At 34.1% G+C, this 18,065-nt stretch overlaps 2 protein-coding genes across 4 annotated transcripts; one reads left to right on the top strand and one right to left on the bottom strand.

Annotated features, from left to right (window-relative positions):
* The first annotated feature begins 3,231 nt into the window (after positions 1–3,231).
* On the top strand, positions 3,232–9,790 carry LOC132035150 (uncharacterized). Of its 2 annotated transcripts, XM_059425445.1 has the most exons (10): positions 3,232–3,380; positions 4,375–4,488; positions 6,862–6,944; positions 7,656–7,739; positions 8,175–8,250; positions 8,350–8,422; positions 8,692–8,765; positions 9,044–9,137; positions 9,377–9,471; positions 9,568–9,790. In XM_059425445.1, the coding sequence occupies exons 1-9, from the start codon at positions 3,266–3,268 to the stop codon at positions 9,438–9,440; spliced, it is 777 nt and encodes a 258-aa protein (XP_059281428.1). In that variant the 5' UTR covers positions 3,232–3,265; the 3' UTR covers positions 9,441–9,471; positions 9,568–9,790. The 2 variants fall into 2 exon arrangements, with proteins under 2 accessions (XP_059281428.1, XP_059281429.1); XM_059425446.1 differs by lacking the exon at positions 9,568–9,790 and having other exon boundaries at positions 9,049–9,137.
* A 1,447-nt stretch (positions 9,791–11,237) lies between these two features.
* Positions 11,238–15,188, bottom strand: LOC132032671 (uncharacterized). 2 transcript variants are annotated; one of them, XM_059422338.1, is made up of 7 exons: positions 15,075–15,188; positions 14,923–14,958; positions 14,053–14,190; positions 12,729–12,815; positions 11,867–11,914; positions 11,713–11,789; positions 11,238–11,616 (listed from the first exon to the last, which is right to left on the bottom strand). In XM_059422338.1, the coding sequence occupies exons 1-7, from the start codon at positions 15,147–15,149 to the stop codon at positions 11,466–11,468; spliced, it is 612 nt and encodes a 203-aa protein (XP_059278321.1). In that variant the 5' UTR covers positions 15,150–15,188; the 3' UTR covers positions 11,238–11,465. The 2 variants fall into 2 exon arrangements, with proteins under 2 accessions (XP_059278321.1, XP_059278320.1); XM_059422337.1 differs by having other exon boundaries at positions 14,923–14,962; positions 15,076–15,188.
* Between the last annotated feature and the right edge of the window lie 2,877 nt (positions 15,189–18,065).

Raw genomic sequence — 18,065 nt, 5'->3', positions numbered from 1 at the left:
ATTCTTTCCCTTTCTTTTTCCCTATGTTGTTTGGGAAGTTCAAAAAGATCCCATGTCTGGGGATAAAGGTCATAAAATCTCCAAAATGCAAGAAACACACACCAAAAAAATTTACACGCATCATCAACTTTATTTTTTTCTTACATCTACTGCATTAAGGAAGGCTATGACTATTTGTTTTTCTATTTAGAAAAGACTGAAATACGTAGAATTCTTGACAACAATTGTAAACCGGTAAAGTTGTTGTCACGTGACCAGGAGGTCACGAGTCTTGCAAAAATATAGGATAAGACTGCATACAAAAGACTCTTGTGATGCACTTGCCCGAATCCCGCGTATAACGGGAGCTTAGTGCACCGGACTGCCCTATTAATAAAGGGCGTCTTTCTAGAAAACTATTCTCATACTGCCAAATATATTAATTTTCATCTTTTTTTCTTAATTTCTTTTATGAAAGTATCAAGACATGTCTAGCAAAATACCCGCTAATCATCTAGCTCGCCAAAGAGGAACTTTTGTTTGTTGAGAGTAAAGATATGTGGTGAGGTGTAGGGGCGGACGTTCGGTTCTTCGGTTCGGTTTTTTAAACTTCGGTTGGGTTTTTTCGGTTTCGGTTTTTTGAAAGTGGACACCGAACACCGCACCGAATTAATTTGGTTCGGTTCGATTTTTTGAAGTTCGGTTCGGTTTTTCTAATTCGGTTTTCTGCTTATAAAATGAAGTTTCTTTTTAATTAAAAATGAGCTATTTTAATTAAACAGGCAGCACGATAAATGTGCTAGGAATGTACCAATCAACAGTTTTTTCAGCCAAAGCATAAAGGAATAGTGCTTGCAGTGCAGGATGTATATATCATAACAAGTTCAATTCAATCCAATGTTTATATCTTAGTTTGAAATGGGCTATCCTTGTAAACTTTGAACAAAGTACTAGATTAGGAGCCCGTTTGGATTGACTTATAAGTTGGCTATAAAATTTGTTTTAGAACTTTTTTTGATGTTGGTAAAGTTTTAAAAAATCGTTTTGTGTGCTTAAAATAAGCTCAAAAAATAATTGGGCCTATTTGACTTAGCTTATCTAAAGCGAACATAAAAATTTAAAACAGCTTATAAGCCAAAAAAAATAAGTTGGACTTTCTGCAACTTATTTTTTCAAATTATATGTTAAACAACTTATAGAAATAAGCTCATCCAAACACCCTCTAGGTAGACGTTCAATTGTTATTCTGAACAGTAGGCAGTAGCCTTAAAAAAAGAAGCAAAACAAGGAATTCATTGTAAAACCAACACAGAACGCACCATTAAAAAAAAATGAAAAAGGAGATAATATCATTTGAGGAAAAAGAAAGAGCTAGTCAGAAGCATAAGTTCAAGTATGTCCATATCATAGGCAGAATGGTATTTGTGTTTATGACTTGATAAGAATTAAACAAATGTAACCTGTACCTTCGCAAAGTATGTTAGGGATGGGCTTGCATATATTAATTTGGGCCTAAGTGAGTGGAGTGGGCTGAGTGATCTGAGAGTTATAAAAATTGTTTAGTAAATTTTCGGTTTACCAAAAAATCGAAGAACCGGAACCGAACACCGAACCGAAATACCGAAAAACCGAATTAATTCGGTTCGGTCCGGTTTTTCGGCTTTCAGTGTTTATGCCCACCTCTAGTGAGGTGCACCTAAATTTTATTGAATAAATTGCACGGTTTGCCGTTCAAATGGGCTGGTCTTTAATTTTTGCTCTTCAGATCGAACTTATGCCTAGTGAGACATAATTTGTGAGATATTATGATGCGATAATATAAACTTATGTCCCGCAAAAAAGTTGTTTGCCTTGAGGGACAAAATTAAAGACCAGTACAAATAGGGCCAAAAGTGCTAATGACCCGAATTTATCTTCGTTAAAAAGCTAATCTTGAATAAGCTTAGGATTGAAAGTGCACCATTTTGATAAAGAACGAGGACTATTAATGCTTCATGTGAAAAGAATAAGGATAACTTTGAGTCTAGAGCAAAAAATAAGTGACAATTTTGGTCCTTTTTCTACTAAATTTAGCAAAGATTGAACTTAATCCTTGTAGTTTTGGTCAGCAAAACAAAGAACAATGGAAGCCAGTACTCTTCTAGGAGCTTTGAATCCTTTCAAAATCAGACCAAAATTTTGTGGATACACAGTTCAATGCTCTTCCTCTTTTTCCTCTATCAAGATTCACATACGTTTTAAAGGGTTCATTTCTCATTCTTTTATGCTTTAATTCACATTACGCTTTTAAAGATGTAATCTTGGCAGACACACCACTAATTTTTAGCTTAAATTATATATATATAGTTGAAAACTTTGTAAAAAATTATATAGTAGTACTTTTATACTACATCCGTCCATTTTTACTTTCCGGTATACTAAAAATAGTTGTTTGGAAAAACCAATAGATAATTTACCATTCCATACATATTTTACCCTTATTATTAATTATTGAAAAGTTTAAGAAATTGTCAGTGGCTGCACAGCTTTTAAAATATATTTGATAATTATTTAGATCATTTACAATACTTAGGGGTGATATAGTAAAACTTTCCTTTTGTTTATTGCTCTTTAAGGTGTGTCACGTAATAGATAAGTAAAAATGAATAGAGGGAGTAATAGCTTAACATGTTACCAACAAGGATTGTGGTGATGTGGTAAATACTTCCTTAATCAGAACTCTTAGTGGTCGTTTGGTTCATGGTATAAGAGAAGTTATCCCGGCGCTAATTTTTATACCACGTTTGGTATAAGGTATAAAATAATCCCGGAATAAATTTATACCTTGCACCAAACGTGGTATAAAAATTAAGCAGCTGGAATAGCCCACATTATACCTTCTTAACCCACTTATACTGGGATTATTTTATACCATCTTTTAGATGGTATAAAATAATCCCACTGTATGGGATAAATTAGTCCCGGGATTATAATCCCGGGACTATTTCGACCAAAGAACCAAACGACCACTTAGATTCGAGCCACCTGTATACGAAGTCACCTTTGTTAGCGAGCGTTTTATCGTCAATGTGAGACTTCTAACATGAATCCGAGCCCAATAAGCAACCAAAAGATGGAGAGAAAAAAACAACATATTTCATTCCACTCCAACTCCATCATAATATTGGAATTAAGAAAGTGAAAAAGGGGGAAAAAAAGAAGAAAAAAAATCAAGGCCAAGTCGTCACTCAATTTAGCAAATATTGAAACTTTGGCCTCGTAATTTTCATCAGCCAAACAAAGAACAATGGAAGCCAATACTCTTCTAAGAGCTTTGAATCCTTTCAAAATCAGGCCAAAATTTTGTGGGTCATTCACAGTTAGATGCTCTTCCTCTTTTTCCTCTATCAAGATTCCCACTGGTTCGTTTTAAAGGCTTCATTTCTCTTTCTTTTATGCTTTAAATTACCATTACACTTATAAAAATGTAATCTTGGCACACCCCCACTAATTTTTAGCCTGAAATCTTGAATTATATACATATAGGGTGTATCAGGTATGAAGGAAATTTCCAGGAAAATAAGTGAGTTTCTTACTTAATTTCTTGTGTATGGTATGTATATAATCAGGGGCGGATGCAGTAAGAGGCCAGGGTGTTCACCCTGGACAAAAAATTACAGTGTATATTTAGGGTAAATTTTCTGTGTTCACGTATATATATTAACTTTTGAACACCCTGAGTGAAAATTCTGGATCCGTCACTGTAAATAATCTAGACAAATACTATGGATGGGTGGTGGTCTGGTGGGGTGAGTGGGTGTGGGGGTGCGGTGGGGTGGAGACAATTAATGTGGAATGTGTACTTGTTTTCCGTACTTCTATTAGGAATATTATTTTCCTGAACTTGTTTTCCTAAAGAAAATGTTTTACAAAAATTTTGAACATGTGAAAATTGGAAAGCATTCTTTGGAAAATGTTTTCCTCCATACCGAAAATGCCCATAGTTGAAAACTCTGCATCAATTGGCACGGAAAATAGTGAGTAGAGTAATACTCCCTCCGTCTCAAGTTATTTCTCGTGGTTACTAAAAATAGTTGTCTCAAATTATTTGTCGTTTCAGGATTTCAAGGCACAATTAATTATTTTCCCCTATTTTACGGTTAGTAGAATTTTGTCATTAATGGAGATGACACATAAATAGAGTAAACATTTAATAGAGAGATTATAACTTTGATATAAATAGGGTAAAGTTAGTCAAATACTCCTTCTAATTAATATTTCTTAAGGGGCGTGTAAAACAAAAAAGTGACAAATAATTTGAGATAGAGGGAGTATTGTGAAAGTGGGGATTTAAAATCTTGGATCCATTGTGCAGTTATTAGTAGTGTAATAATGTTGTATTTCTTGGAGGGGCAGGGGAAGAAATGGGGAAGAGAGCATATGATGGACTGTTGTTGGATGCAGCAAATACACTTCTGCAATTGACCAAGCCAGTTGAAGAGACTTATGCTTCCATTGGCAAGAAATATGGTATGTTTGTTCCTTCCTTTTTGTAATATTCCAATCCTCAAGCACCAAAAGAAAATTATTTTCTTTCTGTGTGTGTGTGTGTCAGGCAAGTTTAATTGGCCTATAGTGTAGAGCTTTACCTTATTGATGAGTGTAGATATAGTTTAATTTTCTCCGTGTATCTTCGCTGTTAAACTGGCATAATGAACTACACGTTCGGGCTTAAGTGCCAACTTGGCTTGGTGGTCTAGCTATTTAACTACTTTTTTTTAACTGTTACAAGTCTCAAAAAAAAAAAAAAAAAACTACACGTTCGGTTAGGATTGGTAACCCAGGTAGTGCGGAATTTAGCCGATCAGTGTTGTAATGATAATAATAAAGACAATGCAAGCTGATAATAACGGTAAGTTAAGCAAATAAAATAGGCACAAATTTAACGTGGTTGAGTCAATGTGACCTAATCCACTAGCGTAGAGGAGCAATTTACTATACCAACCAGTTCACAAAAGAGAGTACAAAATTAAATTAAGTACTCTGATTAATCGAAGAGAATAACCTTACAAAGCCACTCCAAAAAAGAGGTTCACACAAAGTATTTCCGAATACTAACTCTATCGAATATACTAAACTCTTTATTCAAAAAATGCTCAAGATGAGTTTCTAACAATTTGTGGAATGGTTCAAAGGAAGAAAGAAGACTTATTTCTATAGTGGGAAGTTCTTGGTCCCCAACTAAAGAAAACGAATAAAAGAAAATACTTTTATTATTTGGCTATAATGCTTTGGAACCGAGACACTTTACTTTGGCTCCAAAAATACTTGGCCATCACACAAGTATTTTGCACATGGCTAAATTTAGGTCATATCTTTCAAATCAGATGAGCTTGTAACAAACTGAGGGATTAGGGAAATGAGTGAAAACATTTCTCTTATTGGATACTTAATCTTAGTAAAATCAGTTGTTGAATCGCTTCTTGATTAATATCATTCTACTCATGTGATATAGACTTCCCGTAATTTTTTACTTTGTTTCACACTTTTATAGAATAGTGGGATGGATCTCTATTTTGACTGCCTTTTATGTTCCCTTGATTCATCACCACTAAACTCTAAAAATGTCTAGAGAATTTTTGTCAAAGTCCTATGCAAGTATGCATTGTATTGTGTTCTAACTTCTAGTTGTGACTCTTACATGCATTGTAAAAAACACTGAAAATTAATACCAATACCGAAGAGAGACCGAGATTTGGGACGGTTTCAAAAAGTTCAATTGTGGTTATACAAAATAGAGTAACCGAAAAATTAGTATGGTATAAATGTTAAAATAACTGGCCGAACTGAACCATTGACACCTCTAGCAGTCACCATGATGATAACAATGACTTACATTGAGAATAATTTTAAGCTAACGAAAAGTGGATTTTAGATTAAGATTGTTATGAGAACATTGGAGTTGGTATAATTAGAGTATTTACTCTACATCTGTACTCTCTTTGTATATTTTTCATTATAGTAACTTTGTTCATCTTGTTTGTGAACGTAGGTCAAATTGACCGAACCACGTTAAATTTCTTCATCTCCTAGTATCTTTTTACTGTCACTATAATGCTACTGTCTAATTCTGCACGACCTGGACATTCGATACTAACACCTTCTATCCCATATTTATATGAACTATTACTGTTTGGAGAGTTAAATCGTTTTTTTCTTTGACTATTAAAAATTTTCTTAAATAACTATAATATTATATTATTTTTAGTAATTTTTCAATGTGTAGATTCTCTTCTAAATTGAGGAATTCAACTGAAGTTTTGGATGCTTTGTCTCATGTATTCCTAATCCTGTCATTCTTTTTTGGATAGGATTATTTACTTCTCTATATTGTTTTTACAAAGCTACAGTCGAATTTGTGAGTTGTGACTTACTTCAGTTCAAATTCAGAAGCGCATGTGTTGTACCTTTTGTTGAGGCAATTTATTGCAAGAAATGCTTTCTTAAATTGCAATGCCTGATGATACAACTACAAAAATCCTTATTTTCTCAAATGAAAAGAAACATTAGTAGTGCTTCCTTCTGGTTTATCTATTAGTAGGTTATACGCTGCTTCAGAAGCGGCAGACTTTCTGACTATCTACCTTTAATATAAAATCAATATTTTAGCAGAACACGGGCTTGTTATTTAGCCAAGAATCAACTCTAAGCTAAATGATCGAGCAATTATGTGAACCAACTTTAGAATAGTTTCCCTGGAATGTTGAAGCGAGCCTAATATATGTTTCCTCAGCCTTTTCTTCAAGCAAACATTTTCATCCAGTGAAGAAAAGGTCAAGAGAACACATTAATATCTCTATGTTTTTTCAGAAAGATTGCTAAAAATACTTCATCTAATTATAGGGCTGACAACTTCTCCAGCTGAAATAAAGCAAGGTTTCAAAAGAGCTTTTGCTGCTCCATGGCCAGAAAATCTTCGTTATCAGGTGTCAATGCAACTTCATTGGAGTTCATGCTCGTTTGTCACATGTGAAAAATCAGAGTCTCTTTTGACCGGGAAAATCCAACATGCCTGATTTTTTTCAAGTGTTTGTTTATTTGAAAACTAGAACTTAATTTTTGTATTCTCGTGTTATATGTTTATTCTTCTTGGTCGTACCCTTCATTGAGAGGGTGGGAGGGGCTTTCTCTTGCTGGGTTTCCTGGTTCAAATATTAGCCCATTTTAGCTCGTAATGACTTTGTTCTTTCCACGTAACATTGCAGAAATCATTAGCCAAACAGATTGATTGTTTGGCAATAAAGTAATTTGACTGTTTCCTTGCCTTAGTTGTGGACAGAGCACCTTAAATATGATACAGCATAGATAAAGTTATGCCGGTATACCTAGTTAATTTGGATACTAATTACTAGTGGAAAGTTGTCCTTTCTAAAATGTACTTTGTCAATGTATTCTGCATATCTGTATGAATCAGCAGAGTTATTGAGTAATTTATGTGGTTTTTCTTTAAGAAGCAATAAAGTTGCAGGCAGTGTACCTCCATTTTCTCTCAGTCATTCAAAATGTTCTAGCATAATGTTCAGTCACTGAAGTATTGAAACGTCGTACATTTGAAATTGTTGTTTAAAAGTTCATATTTTCATCATAGAGGTGACTGTTCCTTTGGCGTTATCAATCAACTGAAGTACAATTGGCAGGATGATGGCCGACCTTTCTGGAAGCTTCTTGTTGCTGAAGCAACTGGTTGTAGTGACAATACCTATTTTGAAGAAGTATACCAGGTCATTTTGCTTAGTAGTAGCTACCTAGATGAGTCAAATAGCCTGTTTGGCCAAGTCTCCAAGGCCAAATGTGTTTTTTTTCAAAGTTGAGATGTTTCGCCAAACTTTTAAGAGAAGAAAAAGTGCTTTTGAGCGGAAGCATAAGTTGTTTTTAAGAAGCTGCTTCTCCCCATAATTATTTTTTGAATAACACTTTTTGAGAAAATACACTTTGAAGAATTTTTTAAAAGCTTGTCTAAACACTAATTGCTGCTCAAAAGTGTTTTTCAAATTGATTAGCCAAACACAAACTGCTTCTCATCAATCGTGCTTTTTTGAAAAGCACTTCTAAAAGAAACTGATTTTTAGAAGCTTGTCCAAACAGGCTATAGACCACATTATAGATATTGGAAGTTATTAATGACTGCATTTACCTGAAGTATTTGCTTTCATCAGCACTATGCAAGTGGTGAGGCGTGGCATCTTCCAGCTGGAGCCTATGACACCATAGTAGTTCTGAAACGTTCAGGAGGTTATCAAGTATTTCCTTTACTTCGCTTCTGATATAAGACTTACATAATGAAATTTTCTAGCCATCCTTTTGTTTCTGAAGTACTGAATCTTGAGACAGTCAAACTGGCCATTGTATCCAACTTTGACACCCGGTTGAGGAAGATATTGAAGGATTTAAATGTGTTTGATCTGTAAGCATCAATTCTTCCTTATATTTTTGCCCTTGTTAAAGAACAGTTGGAGCTTAAACTACTTTATGTCGGTCGTCAATTATGTTCCTTGGTCTTGAAAGCTAGTACCTCTTTACATAGCGAATTAAATGATCTTAAATTTGAGCCTTGAAACAGTTCGAAATAGTTGTATGAATTTAACCCCTTCAAATGTACTGAGCAGTCTAATCTGCATGAAATTTTGAAGATGCTTCATTTATCTGTTACTCTTTTGTGCTGTCTATCCATAGATTTGATGCCGTCATCGTCTCTTCAGAGGTTGGATCCGAAAAGCCAGATATTAAGATATTCAGAGCTGCTTTAGGTATGTGGTTGTATATCTTCCATTAACACAATGATGGAAGGTATCTCTACTTTAGCCTCTTCTTTCTTTATTTTTCTTTCTCTCTTTTTTTTTTTTTTTTTTTTTTTGTGTGTGTGTGAGTGTGTGTGTGTGTTTTTGATATTTTGTTTTACTTCCTTAACAACTCTTCCTAGTTATGTTATGACCCTGAACTAGGCTTCTCAAAATTATAATACGATATTAATACTACATTTGTCAAATAAACATGAAACTGTGTATCATGTTTTGCAATGTTGTAGATCAGATATGTGTGGAAGCAACAAAAACTGTTCATGTCGGAGATGATGAAAAGGCTGATAAAGGAGGAGCAAATGCTGCTGGAATTGACTGCTGGTGAGTTTCTGAATGTCTTGCTATATTCAAATTTTCACAATTTCCATAGCAAATGTCTAGCGCAACAAAGAGCAGTTCCTCCACCAAAACCATTCAGTGTTACATTTTAAATCTGTTGAAAATCAATTATCACTAAAAGAATTTATAGTAAGTCTTCTTTTACTTTTACCAATCATACAAAGAGCATCAACATGTCGTATGGTTAAGAAATTTCCCGTTCACAAACATTTGCCTTTCAGGCTATGGGGTGTAGATGTGAAGTCATTTGCGGAGATACAGAACCGCATTCTAACAGCGCCATAGCTTTTTGGGTAGTGGCTCTTCCATCTGGATGGTAAGTAAAAGAACCTCCGTTCTTTTTCCTTTTTTCATTTTCTTGTAAAATGGAATCTCCAATTAATATATCTCACTGTTGTTTCCATAACTGCAGGTAGAGCTTGACTACATCCAACTATTACTTTTAGGGGGAAGCTTCAAAATACTGTTGTTTTTGGGTGATCACTACGTCATCGATTAATCGTCTATGCTTCACTTTTATAGTGTAAAGTTAGGTTGTAGGGGCTAACTTTTAATAAGCTTCATGCTTGGAGTTCTGCACAGTTGTACTGTAATTAGACCATGATAATAAGAAAAACATCCATGAGCACTCAAAATCGTCTCTTCATTGAGGGAATGATTCACTAAGCAATCTGAAAACTCATACCAATGTTCATTCCTTTTAAATTTCAAAGCGCTGTCAGAGCCTAGTTTTGCTCCAGTTCTCTCCCTTTATAGCTTAAGTAATTTGTTGCTTGCTGTGATTTGCAATACTTCTTGAAAATTTGAAGTGTGTAAGCTAATTTAGAGAAGCTGAAATTTCTCATTTTTACTCTATACATCTTAAGACTCTTTGGGAACTTTTAGATCAAGATTAAATTTGATTTCTTCTAACATTTTAAAGCTAGTTTGGAACCATTGTATTTTAGTTTGCCAGGTTGATGTTTAGTTCTCGTTTGGCTAAATTTGTTTGCTCTTAAGGATTCATCAAAAAGGAACAAATGTAGTGATAATTTGATTTTTCGCTGCCCACCCTATTAAATTGGAGATAAAATCAATTTTAATTCTTAACTTCTACAAAAACTTAACCAAATAAACACTTGAATTAAGTCTTTATTATTCCTCCTCTCTCAAGTATGCTAAGTTTATACACTTCTTCCTTCTATGTTCATGACTCTAGATGGTTCACCAAAATGATATTATAATCCCTTTGTGCATTTCATGCAACACTTTTTCTATTTTTACTTCATGTCCGAAACTAGCTTATTTTTTGGATTCCGTGACTTTGTTCATCTTTCTAGTCATAGAAATGTCATGACTTGTTCAAGATCACAACTTCAAAAGTCTTACTTTTAAAAAAAAAAAATCCTTGCACATTCAAACAAGTTCACTTCAAATGAAATGGAGAAAGTAGTTGATTTCAAAATCCTAATTTTAGTTGCTCCGCAGTTTCAAATATCATTACTTATTACGACTTTACCCGATATGAAATGTTAACTCTTAACAGTCTTACCAATGTATAGATGTTGGTCAACGTTCACATTAATTTAAAAAAAATTCAAGTTACTTATTAATTTAATCCCATAGGTCTCATAGAGTCTCAACAAATTGCAGATGGTGCACTTGGCTGCTGTTTTTATCCAAGGAAAGCAAAGAGACTGCAGCATATAGTACACAAAATCCAGAATAAAAGTTGAAAAACAGAAATTCTGCAACAAACCACTTTCTACATCCCTCGGTCCCCTAAAACAGGAACCATCTAAGCAACTAACGGGACACAACACAACAACAACATACCCAGGGTAATTTCACTAGTGGGGTCTAGAGAGGTGGAGAGGGTGGCGTGTACACAGACCTTACCCCTATGTTGTGAAGTAAGAGGCTGTCTCCGAAAGTCCCTCGGCTCAAGTAAAACAATTCAAAGCGGGTTTGAAAAAGAAATACAACAGTGAAGAAGCTAAAATAATGGAAAACAATTCAAAGCGGGTTTGAAAAAGAAATACAACAGTGAAGAAGTTAAAATAATGGAGAAAAGAACCGAAAACAGCAGATAATACGACAACCGAAGCGAAAGGAAACAATAGGTGATAATAAAAATAAGGTAATAGGAGAGTAATAATAATAATTGATAAGGAAAACTAGACAACGCTCGACTACATACTAACTTTCTACCCTAATCATCGACCTCCATACCCTCCCTAATGGGATAGGAAAGAAAAGAAAAAAGATCAGACTCCTAAAAAATGGACCAATAATCAACCAAGGGATGCCAGATTATCGTCGTTCTACAACTCAGGCAGCAGCAGAGCCAAAGAGACTCCAGTCATGCACTCTGAAACTAGACACTGCAAGTTTAAAAACCTCAGACATTGGCATAACTCCAGAATGTGCAGCAGGTACAGCCACGCCTGCCCCGACTGCAGTAGCACTCTCACTCGAGGGGCTACAATCAAAAAGGTAAACAAAGAAAATGTTAAGCACTTGACTGTATAGCTTTGAGAATAGCAGTGGTAAACTGTGAGTTATCGTCCCAACTTACTTAATTACTAGAGGCTCATATGCAGTTATCAGAACATCCGTCCCAACTTCCTTAAGGCGAATGTTTGCCAGGTAAACCTGAATGGGATATATAAGATTAGATCTCATCTTGACGGGAACAGGTAAGGGGGCCGAAAGGGAATTTACAAACTTACCTTAACTAAATTCTGTGCTTCCCTCCCTTGTCTTCCCTTAGAAACTGCCTACGAATTGAATAAGGTTGATCGGGATTAGCTTGACAACATGAAATGATAAATTTTATCAACTAATAAAAGCAATTTATGAAATTTTATAACACTAGCTGGCTAGCATGTTGATGACTCTCATCCTAGTTGAAAATTTCTAACAATCTTCACATCTACTTTCGTTTCTCCAGAAAACCATTTCATGCAAATGAAGAAGAAAGATACTTTAGCTTTACTAAAGTATTGACTTGTTAAAAGTTGAAAAAAAGAAAGAGAGGGAAGTATGTGGCTAGAAACTAAATCCTCTTCTGGAACATGCATTTCTGAACATCTGTCATATAACATGATAGAGGAGCATCATTCCTAAAAACTTCATGTGAGGTCACTTAATGAATCTATTACATGTAAAAAATAAATAAAAGAAGACCAAAATGGGGAGCTGATAAAGGGACCAGGCTCATCTACCAGTTGTAGTCAAAGCAAATTCAAGTCATGAGTCATAGTTTTCAGAAACTTATACACATGGATCTACCAACTTTGCAAGAAAACTATTTCATACAGGAGCACAAACTATGGAATTTAAAGAGAATGGAGGTGTCCTTAGGGAGGCTAAATAGTCATTACGCAAACATGAATCTACCGCCTAATGGTATATAACTTCCCAAATTCCGATGAGAGATTAAAAGAGCTTTTGTTCCATCAAAACTATGTCATACACATGAAGATCCATACAAATAAGATACCAATTGAAAGTTGAGATCATACATAAATGCCGAACACTTGTAAAATAACACTAACATATCATTTTAACTTAAAAAAAACACCAACATACCATTTGACCAACAGCAGTGGTGATGACAGCAGGCGTGTTTCTATAGCACAATCCAGGGGCCTCAAATACTGCTGACTGCTCAGTGATCTGTAGATATAAACTGAAAAGATCAACAAGATAATATCTGAGATGCTTGCTATGTAACCGAATAACTAATAAATGATTTGGGCTTAACCAATTATTGAACTGCAAGTGCTTCAGAGAAAATGCAAAAGTTCAATATCTCACATTTCATGTAAAAACTTCTCATTTAATGATTGTAAATACAAGAGCAATTAGTCGGCAAGGTACTACTGGATCTTGAAGAAAAACTCCTCTGAGAGTACTTGATTACATTAACCCAAGAAAAGGGGATAATACCGGAATAGTGACATTAAACAACTTAAAATCATAAAATTCTTTTGAAAAAGCTGGAAATGAAAATAAAGAACTAAACAGAGATATAAGGAGGAGATCCACTAATTTAGTACCATCAGTACAAAACTGACTAGCAACATTGTATAGATAATTCAGTTTAAAATCACTAATTAGCTTAAGCTCTAGGAAAGATGCATTATTCATATGAGAAAGATGATGTTAGAGATATATAGACCAGCCCTCAGAGGTTCAATGTATTCTTTCTTTCAATATAAGTTGAGACTGTGAAACACAGAGCACTCTAGGGGGAAGCAGTGCCCAACCAAAAAAAAAAAAAAAAAAAAAAAAAAAAAAAAAAGAAGGCAAATGTTGATTTCAGCTGGAAGTAGTGGGTTTTTTCTTAAGTAGCTTTCTTCCTGGTATTACTAGGACCGCTTAATTGGAAAAAAGAGGATAAATTTCATTTTAATCGGCCGTACTTACCATTTAAAAAAAAAAAGAATCATTTCACTCTGCCCTCTATGGATCAGTGTTTCAAAACAGACTAGCAATGCCTGAGTTGGAATCTGAAGGGACAAGAGTCACAATATGCTAGTTTTTAATGCCAAACAAATGATACAAATTATGTTCCACCTAACTCATTCAGTTTTTCAGTCCCTCCTTGTTCCATTAAAACTACTTTACTTTTTTGATAAAACCCTTGCTCCATGCTATTTGTTCAATCAATCAATCGACCGTGCTTCAATCAAAAATTAATTTGATTGGCTATATAAATTCTTTGTGCCCATTATGCTCAATGTGAACTTATCTGTGCAATCCAAAGAAACAAGAACAATTCAAAGAATGACAGTTGTCGGTGTGCGGTCGTTCATTCATATATGCATTATTCAGCACCTCCAAAAGCAGAATAAAGAGAACAAAAATTAAGTTATCCCCAAAGAATTTATCAGAAAAAGAAAGAGCTTACTGTAGTTCCTTCAGCATCTTGTTCATTGGCAAGGTCTTGAAGAAACCAGGTGGCACTTCCACTGTCTGCTACATCCACCTTCAGATCCAGAAGCTCAATTATCAAACTCTCATCACGTGCAGGGTCCACAAACACTTCCTGCAATTCAAACAATCAAAGTACAACAAATTTGAACAGAAGATTAGAAAGCAAAAAAAAAAAAAAAAAAAAAAAAAAAACAATAAAACACTATCCAAAAATTATTTTAAAAATCCATTCTTTTTTCCAAGATTAAACTTTTATAAACAAAGGCAACAAACCTCGTACTCCCTCCGTCCTAAATTCGCTTCTCGAGATTCAAACTTGTGAATTTTGAATTGTTTTTCAACATATTAACATGAGAAGAATTGCAACTAAGACTACTGTTCATATAGTTTTGAATATCTAAATTCTAATTTTAATATATGAGTTTGATGTAATCCAATTTAGCTTCAAATATCAGTCAAACTGACTCTGAAAAGGGAAACGCAACACTTATTTTGGCACGGAGGGAGTATAATTTAAACAAATTTGAACAAAACATAAAAAGGAACACAAGAAAAAAAATCCAGAAATTTCATCCAAGATTAAACTTTTACAAGTAAAATTCCAAATGGGGTGTCTCTAATTCGACCAAAAAGTACTCCCTCCGTCCCAAAAAGGTTGTATTCCTATCCTTTTTAATTTGTCCCAAAAGATTGACACATTTTTATATTTAGAAACAACTTAATTACAACCACACAAATACCTATGGCTTGTTTTGGACCACACATTTCAAAATTCTTTCTTTATTTCTGTGGCAAGTCATCTTTTTGGACGGAGGGAGTAATAAAAAGAAAGAAAGCAACAAACCTGATGATCAGGAACTTGACGCACATTACTAACATCCTGCAAAAACAAATGAAATTCAAGAACACCCTTAACACTTTCACTTCATTGGCAATTGCCAAAATCATATAAAATTATCAATAACTAAAGAAAATTAGTAAGAAAAAAGAAGAAACCTGGAAACGTCTAGGGAAAATAGTGGAAATAGCACCACCAAAGAGAGGATAATCACTACAAGAATCTTCAGTCATGTTGACAAAATAAATCTTAGAATAAGTACAAGAATGTTTTTTTTTTTTTTTTTTACAGTACTATGATATGATGTACTAGGAAAACAATGTTTAGTTGAACGAATTAGAGAAGTCCAGAATATATATACAGTACACTCCCATGTTAGCAGCGGTGCTTGAATATAACGCTAGTTCAATTTTTGTAAGGAAAAAAAAAAAAAGAAATTTGGAAGGAAAAAAAAGTTGCAATATCAGAGCCAGGTTCGATCCTGGGACCTGTGGGTTATGGGCCCACCACGCTTCCGCTGCGCCACTCTGATGGTGTTGTTAATGCTTCTCATTTAAAGCATTATCTTGATGTGTATTTTAGTCGCGATGCATATCGTCTTTTTTGTTAAATCTTAGAGGGAAAATTTGTATATTAAAAATTTCAAGGGGATTATCTTTTTGCATTTTTAAGAGTTCGAAACATTCTAGAAGCTATTTTATGTTTTAGAAATTGCACGGAAATCAGAATATAAATTTTGTGAGTTTAAATTTTAGAATATCCGATATCCGATGTTTAGTAACTAAATTCTAAATTATATTTGTACATATTTAATGAATTTATTAATATAAAATATAGTAGGAGGAAAAATATAGGTGAAAAGACATGAAAACACATAAGTTAGGATAGAAATTACTACATTATAGTAGGGGGAGGAGAAGGACGAGAAGAAAGAAAATGTTACAATTAGTAACGAATATATTTTAAATATATTATAAATTGTGATTATTTCTACTATATTAGAAGAGTGGGTTGGATCGTCGTCCACCCACTCTTCTATATAGTTAAAATAAAAATAAAAAATTAAGATGGAGCCCACTATTCTACAATAGTAGAATTAAAAAAAATAAGGTGGGATTCACATGAACAACTATGAGACAATTGTAAAAAAAAAAAAAAAAAAAAAAAAAAAAAAAAAAGGACATTTAAATAATGATAATAAATTCAGAAAATGGTAAAAGTACGCTTAGAAAAAATTTAAAGAAGAGAAATTTATGAAAAAAGAAATGACGATTTAAATTGAACAGAAAAACCGCTAAAGAAGTCATAAAATCAAAAGATTTAAAACTTATACCTTTGGGTATAAGTTTAGACACATACGTCTCGCACAAATAATGAGGAATAACATCAAGAAGACGAAATATAAACGGTCAAGAAACGTATATACATATTTTCTTAAAATGATGAAGTTGGTCTATACTTAAAAATTTAAGATTACAATATGCTAACACATGAAAGTGCTATTCAGTGTTGTTGAGTAGAAAGAGATGATGACATGAAACTCAGTAGGAGAAGGTGTAATTTCAAATCTTTCAATTGGAGAACCAAACCAGGAAAGTCATATATGGGAAAAGCGGATTAAGTAAAATAATTGGGAGAATACATAAAAAAAACCCCAACGTATACTCGAATTAATTATGATGCACCCAACCTTTGCGGGGGACCTATTACCCCCTGGTCTTATTTTTTCTATATTTTTGTACCTTTTTTATCTGACGTGGTAAAAAAAAAAAATTAATACCGAGTGAAAACGGTAAAAATAGTTTTTATATTTTTATAAAAAAATAATTTTTTTTTAAAAAACCCATTTTTTTCTCTTTCTTCTTCTTTCTCCTTTTTTCTCTTTGTTCTTCTTTCTCCTCAACCACCCCCACCGCCTCCACCACACCGCTGCCACCGACGCCGCCATGATTGAACATAGCCCAGTTCGTGAAATCATGGGCAGTTCGTGCAATTTCTACATTGTTATTAAATTCCATTCCCCATGAATTTTCATAAAATTTAACAAATGGTAAGAGGAGCGGATTGGACAATTTTCATGAAATTTAACAAACAACAATTTCTATTGTTGTTAAATTCCAGTCCATGATTGAACATAGCCCAGAAAGGAAGAAATTGCACAGTTTGTCCTTCAAATGGCAATTTCTTCAAATTGGTGAAAATGGCAATTTCTTCAAATAGGTGGGGCAAGAGGAGCGGGTTGGGGGTAGCAGCAGCAGCTCCTTGAGTTTTGCGGGGGCGGGGGGCGGGGACGGCACGAAATGAAGAAGAAGAAGAAGAAGAAGAAGAAGAAGAAGGGGGGGGGGGGGGTTATGATGAAATTGAATATGTTTGTTAATGGAGAAAGAAAATGGATTGAAGAATTTACTGGAGGAAGAAAATGGGTTGAATGTTTCTTGAAAATAAGCTCTTTATGATTGATGATTAAATTGAATGTGTGTTAATGGAGGAAGAAAATGGGTTGAATGTGTGTGTTAATGGAGAAAGAAAATAGGTTGAATGTGTGTTGTTAATGGAGAAAGAAAGTGGGTTGAAGTGTGTGTGTGTTAATGGAGGAAGAAAATGGGTTGATGGATTTCTTGAAATGAAGAAGAAGAAGAAGAAGGGTTTAATGATGAAGAAGACAAAATTAATGGTTAATTAGTGTAAATATAATTAATAAAAAAAAAAAATCAAATGAAAAAAAGAAAGAAAAAGTGACAGTGACGTGGCAGCAGCGTGGCACCAATGTGGCGGAGAGTGTGCACATCGTCCAATGCTTATGGGCCTCAATTTTTTTTTTTGCCACGTCAGCCAAAAAAAGGTACAAAAATATAGAAAAAATAAGGCTAGGGGGTAATAGGTAGCTTGCAAAGGTTGGGTGCATTATAATCAATCCGAGTATACATTGGGGGGGGGGTTGGTTTATGTATTTTCCCAAAATAATTTATTGATATTTTCAATTAATTGAATTATAATACTTTCTATAATAAAAATTTCATAATTATATTACTAAAAGGTACTCTCTCTGTCCTAATTTATGTGACATAATTTGATTATGCACGAAATTTTAAAAAGAAAGGAAAGATCTTTGAAACTTGTGGTCTAAAATAAGTCATAGATATTTGTGT

The sequence above is a fragment of the Lycium ferocissimum genome, chromosome 10 (genome assembly GCF_029784015.1).
Source record: "Lycium ferocissimum isolate CSIRO_LF1 chromosome 10, AGI_CSIRO_Lferr_CH_V1, whole genome shotgun sequence".
In the NCBI taxonomy this organism is placed as follows: domain Eukaryota; kingdom Viridiplantae; phylum Streptophyta; class Magnoliopsida; order Solanales; family Solanaceae; genus Lycium; species Lycium ferocissimum.
Note: the sequence above shows the minus strand (reverse complement) of the source record. Positions and strands in the feature narration are given on the sequence as shown.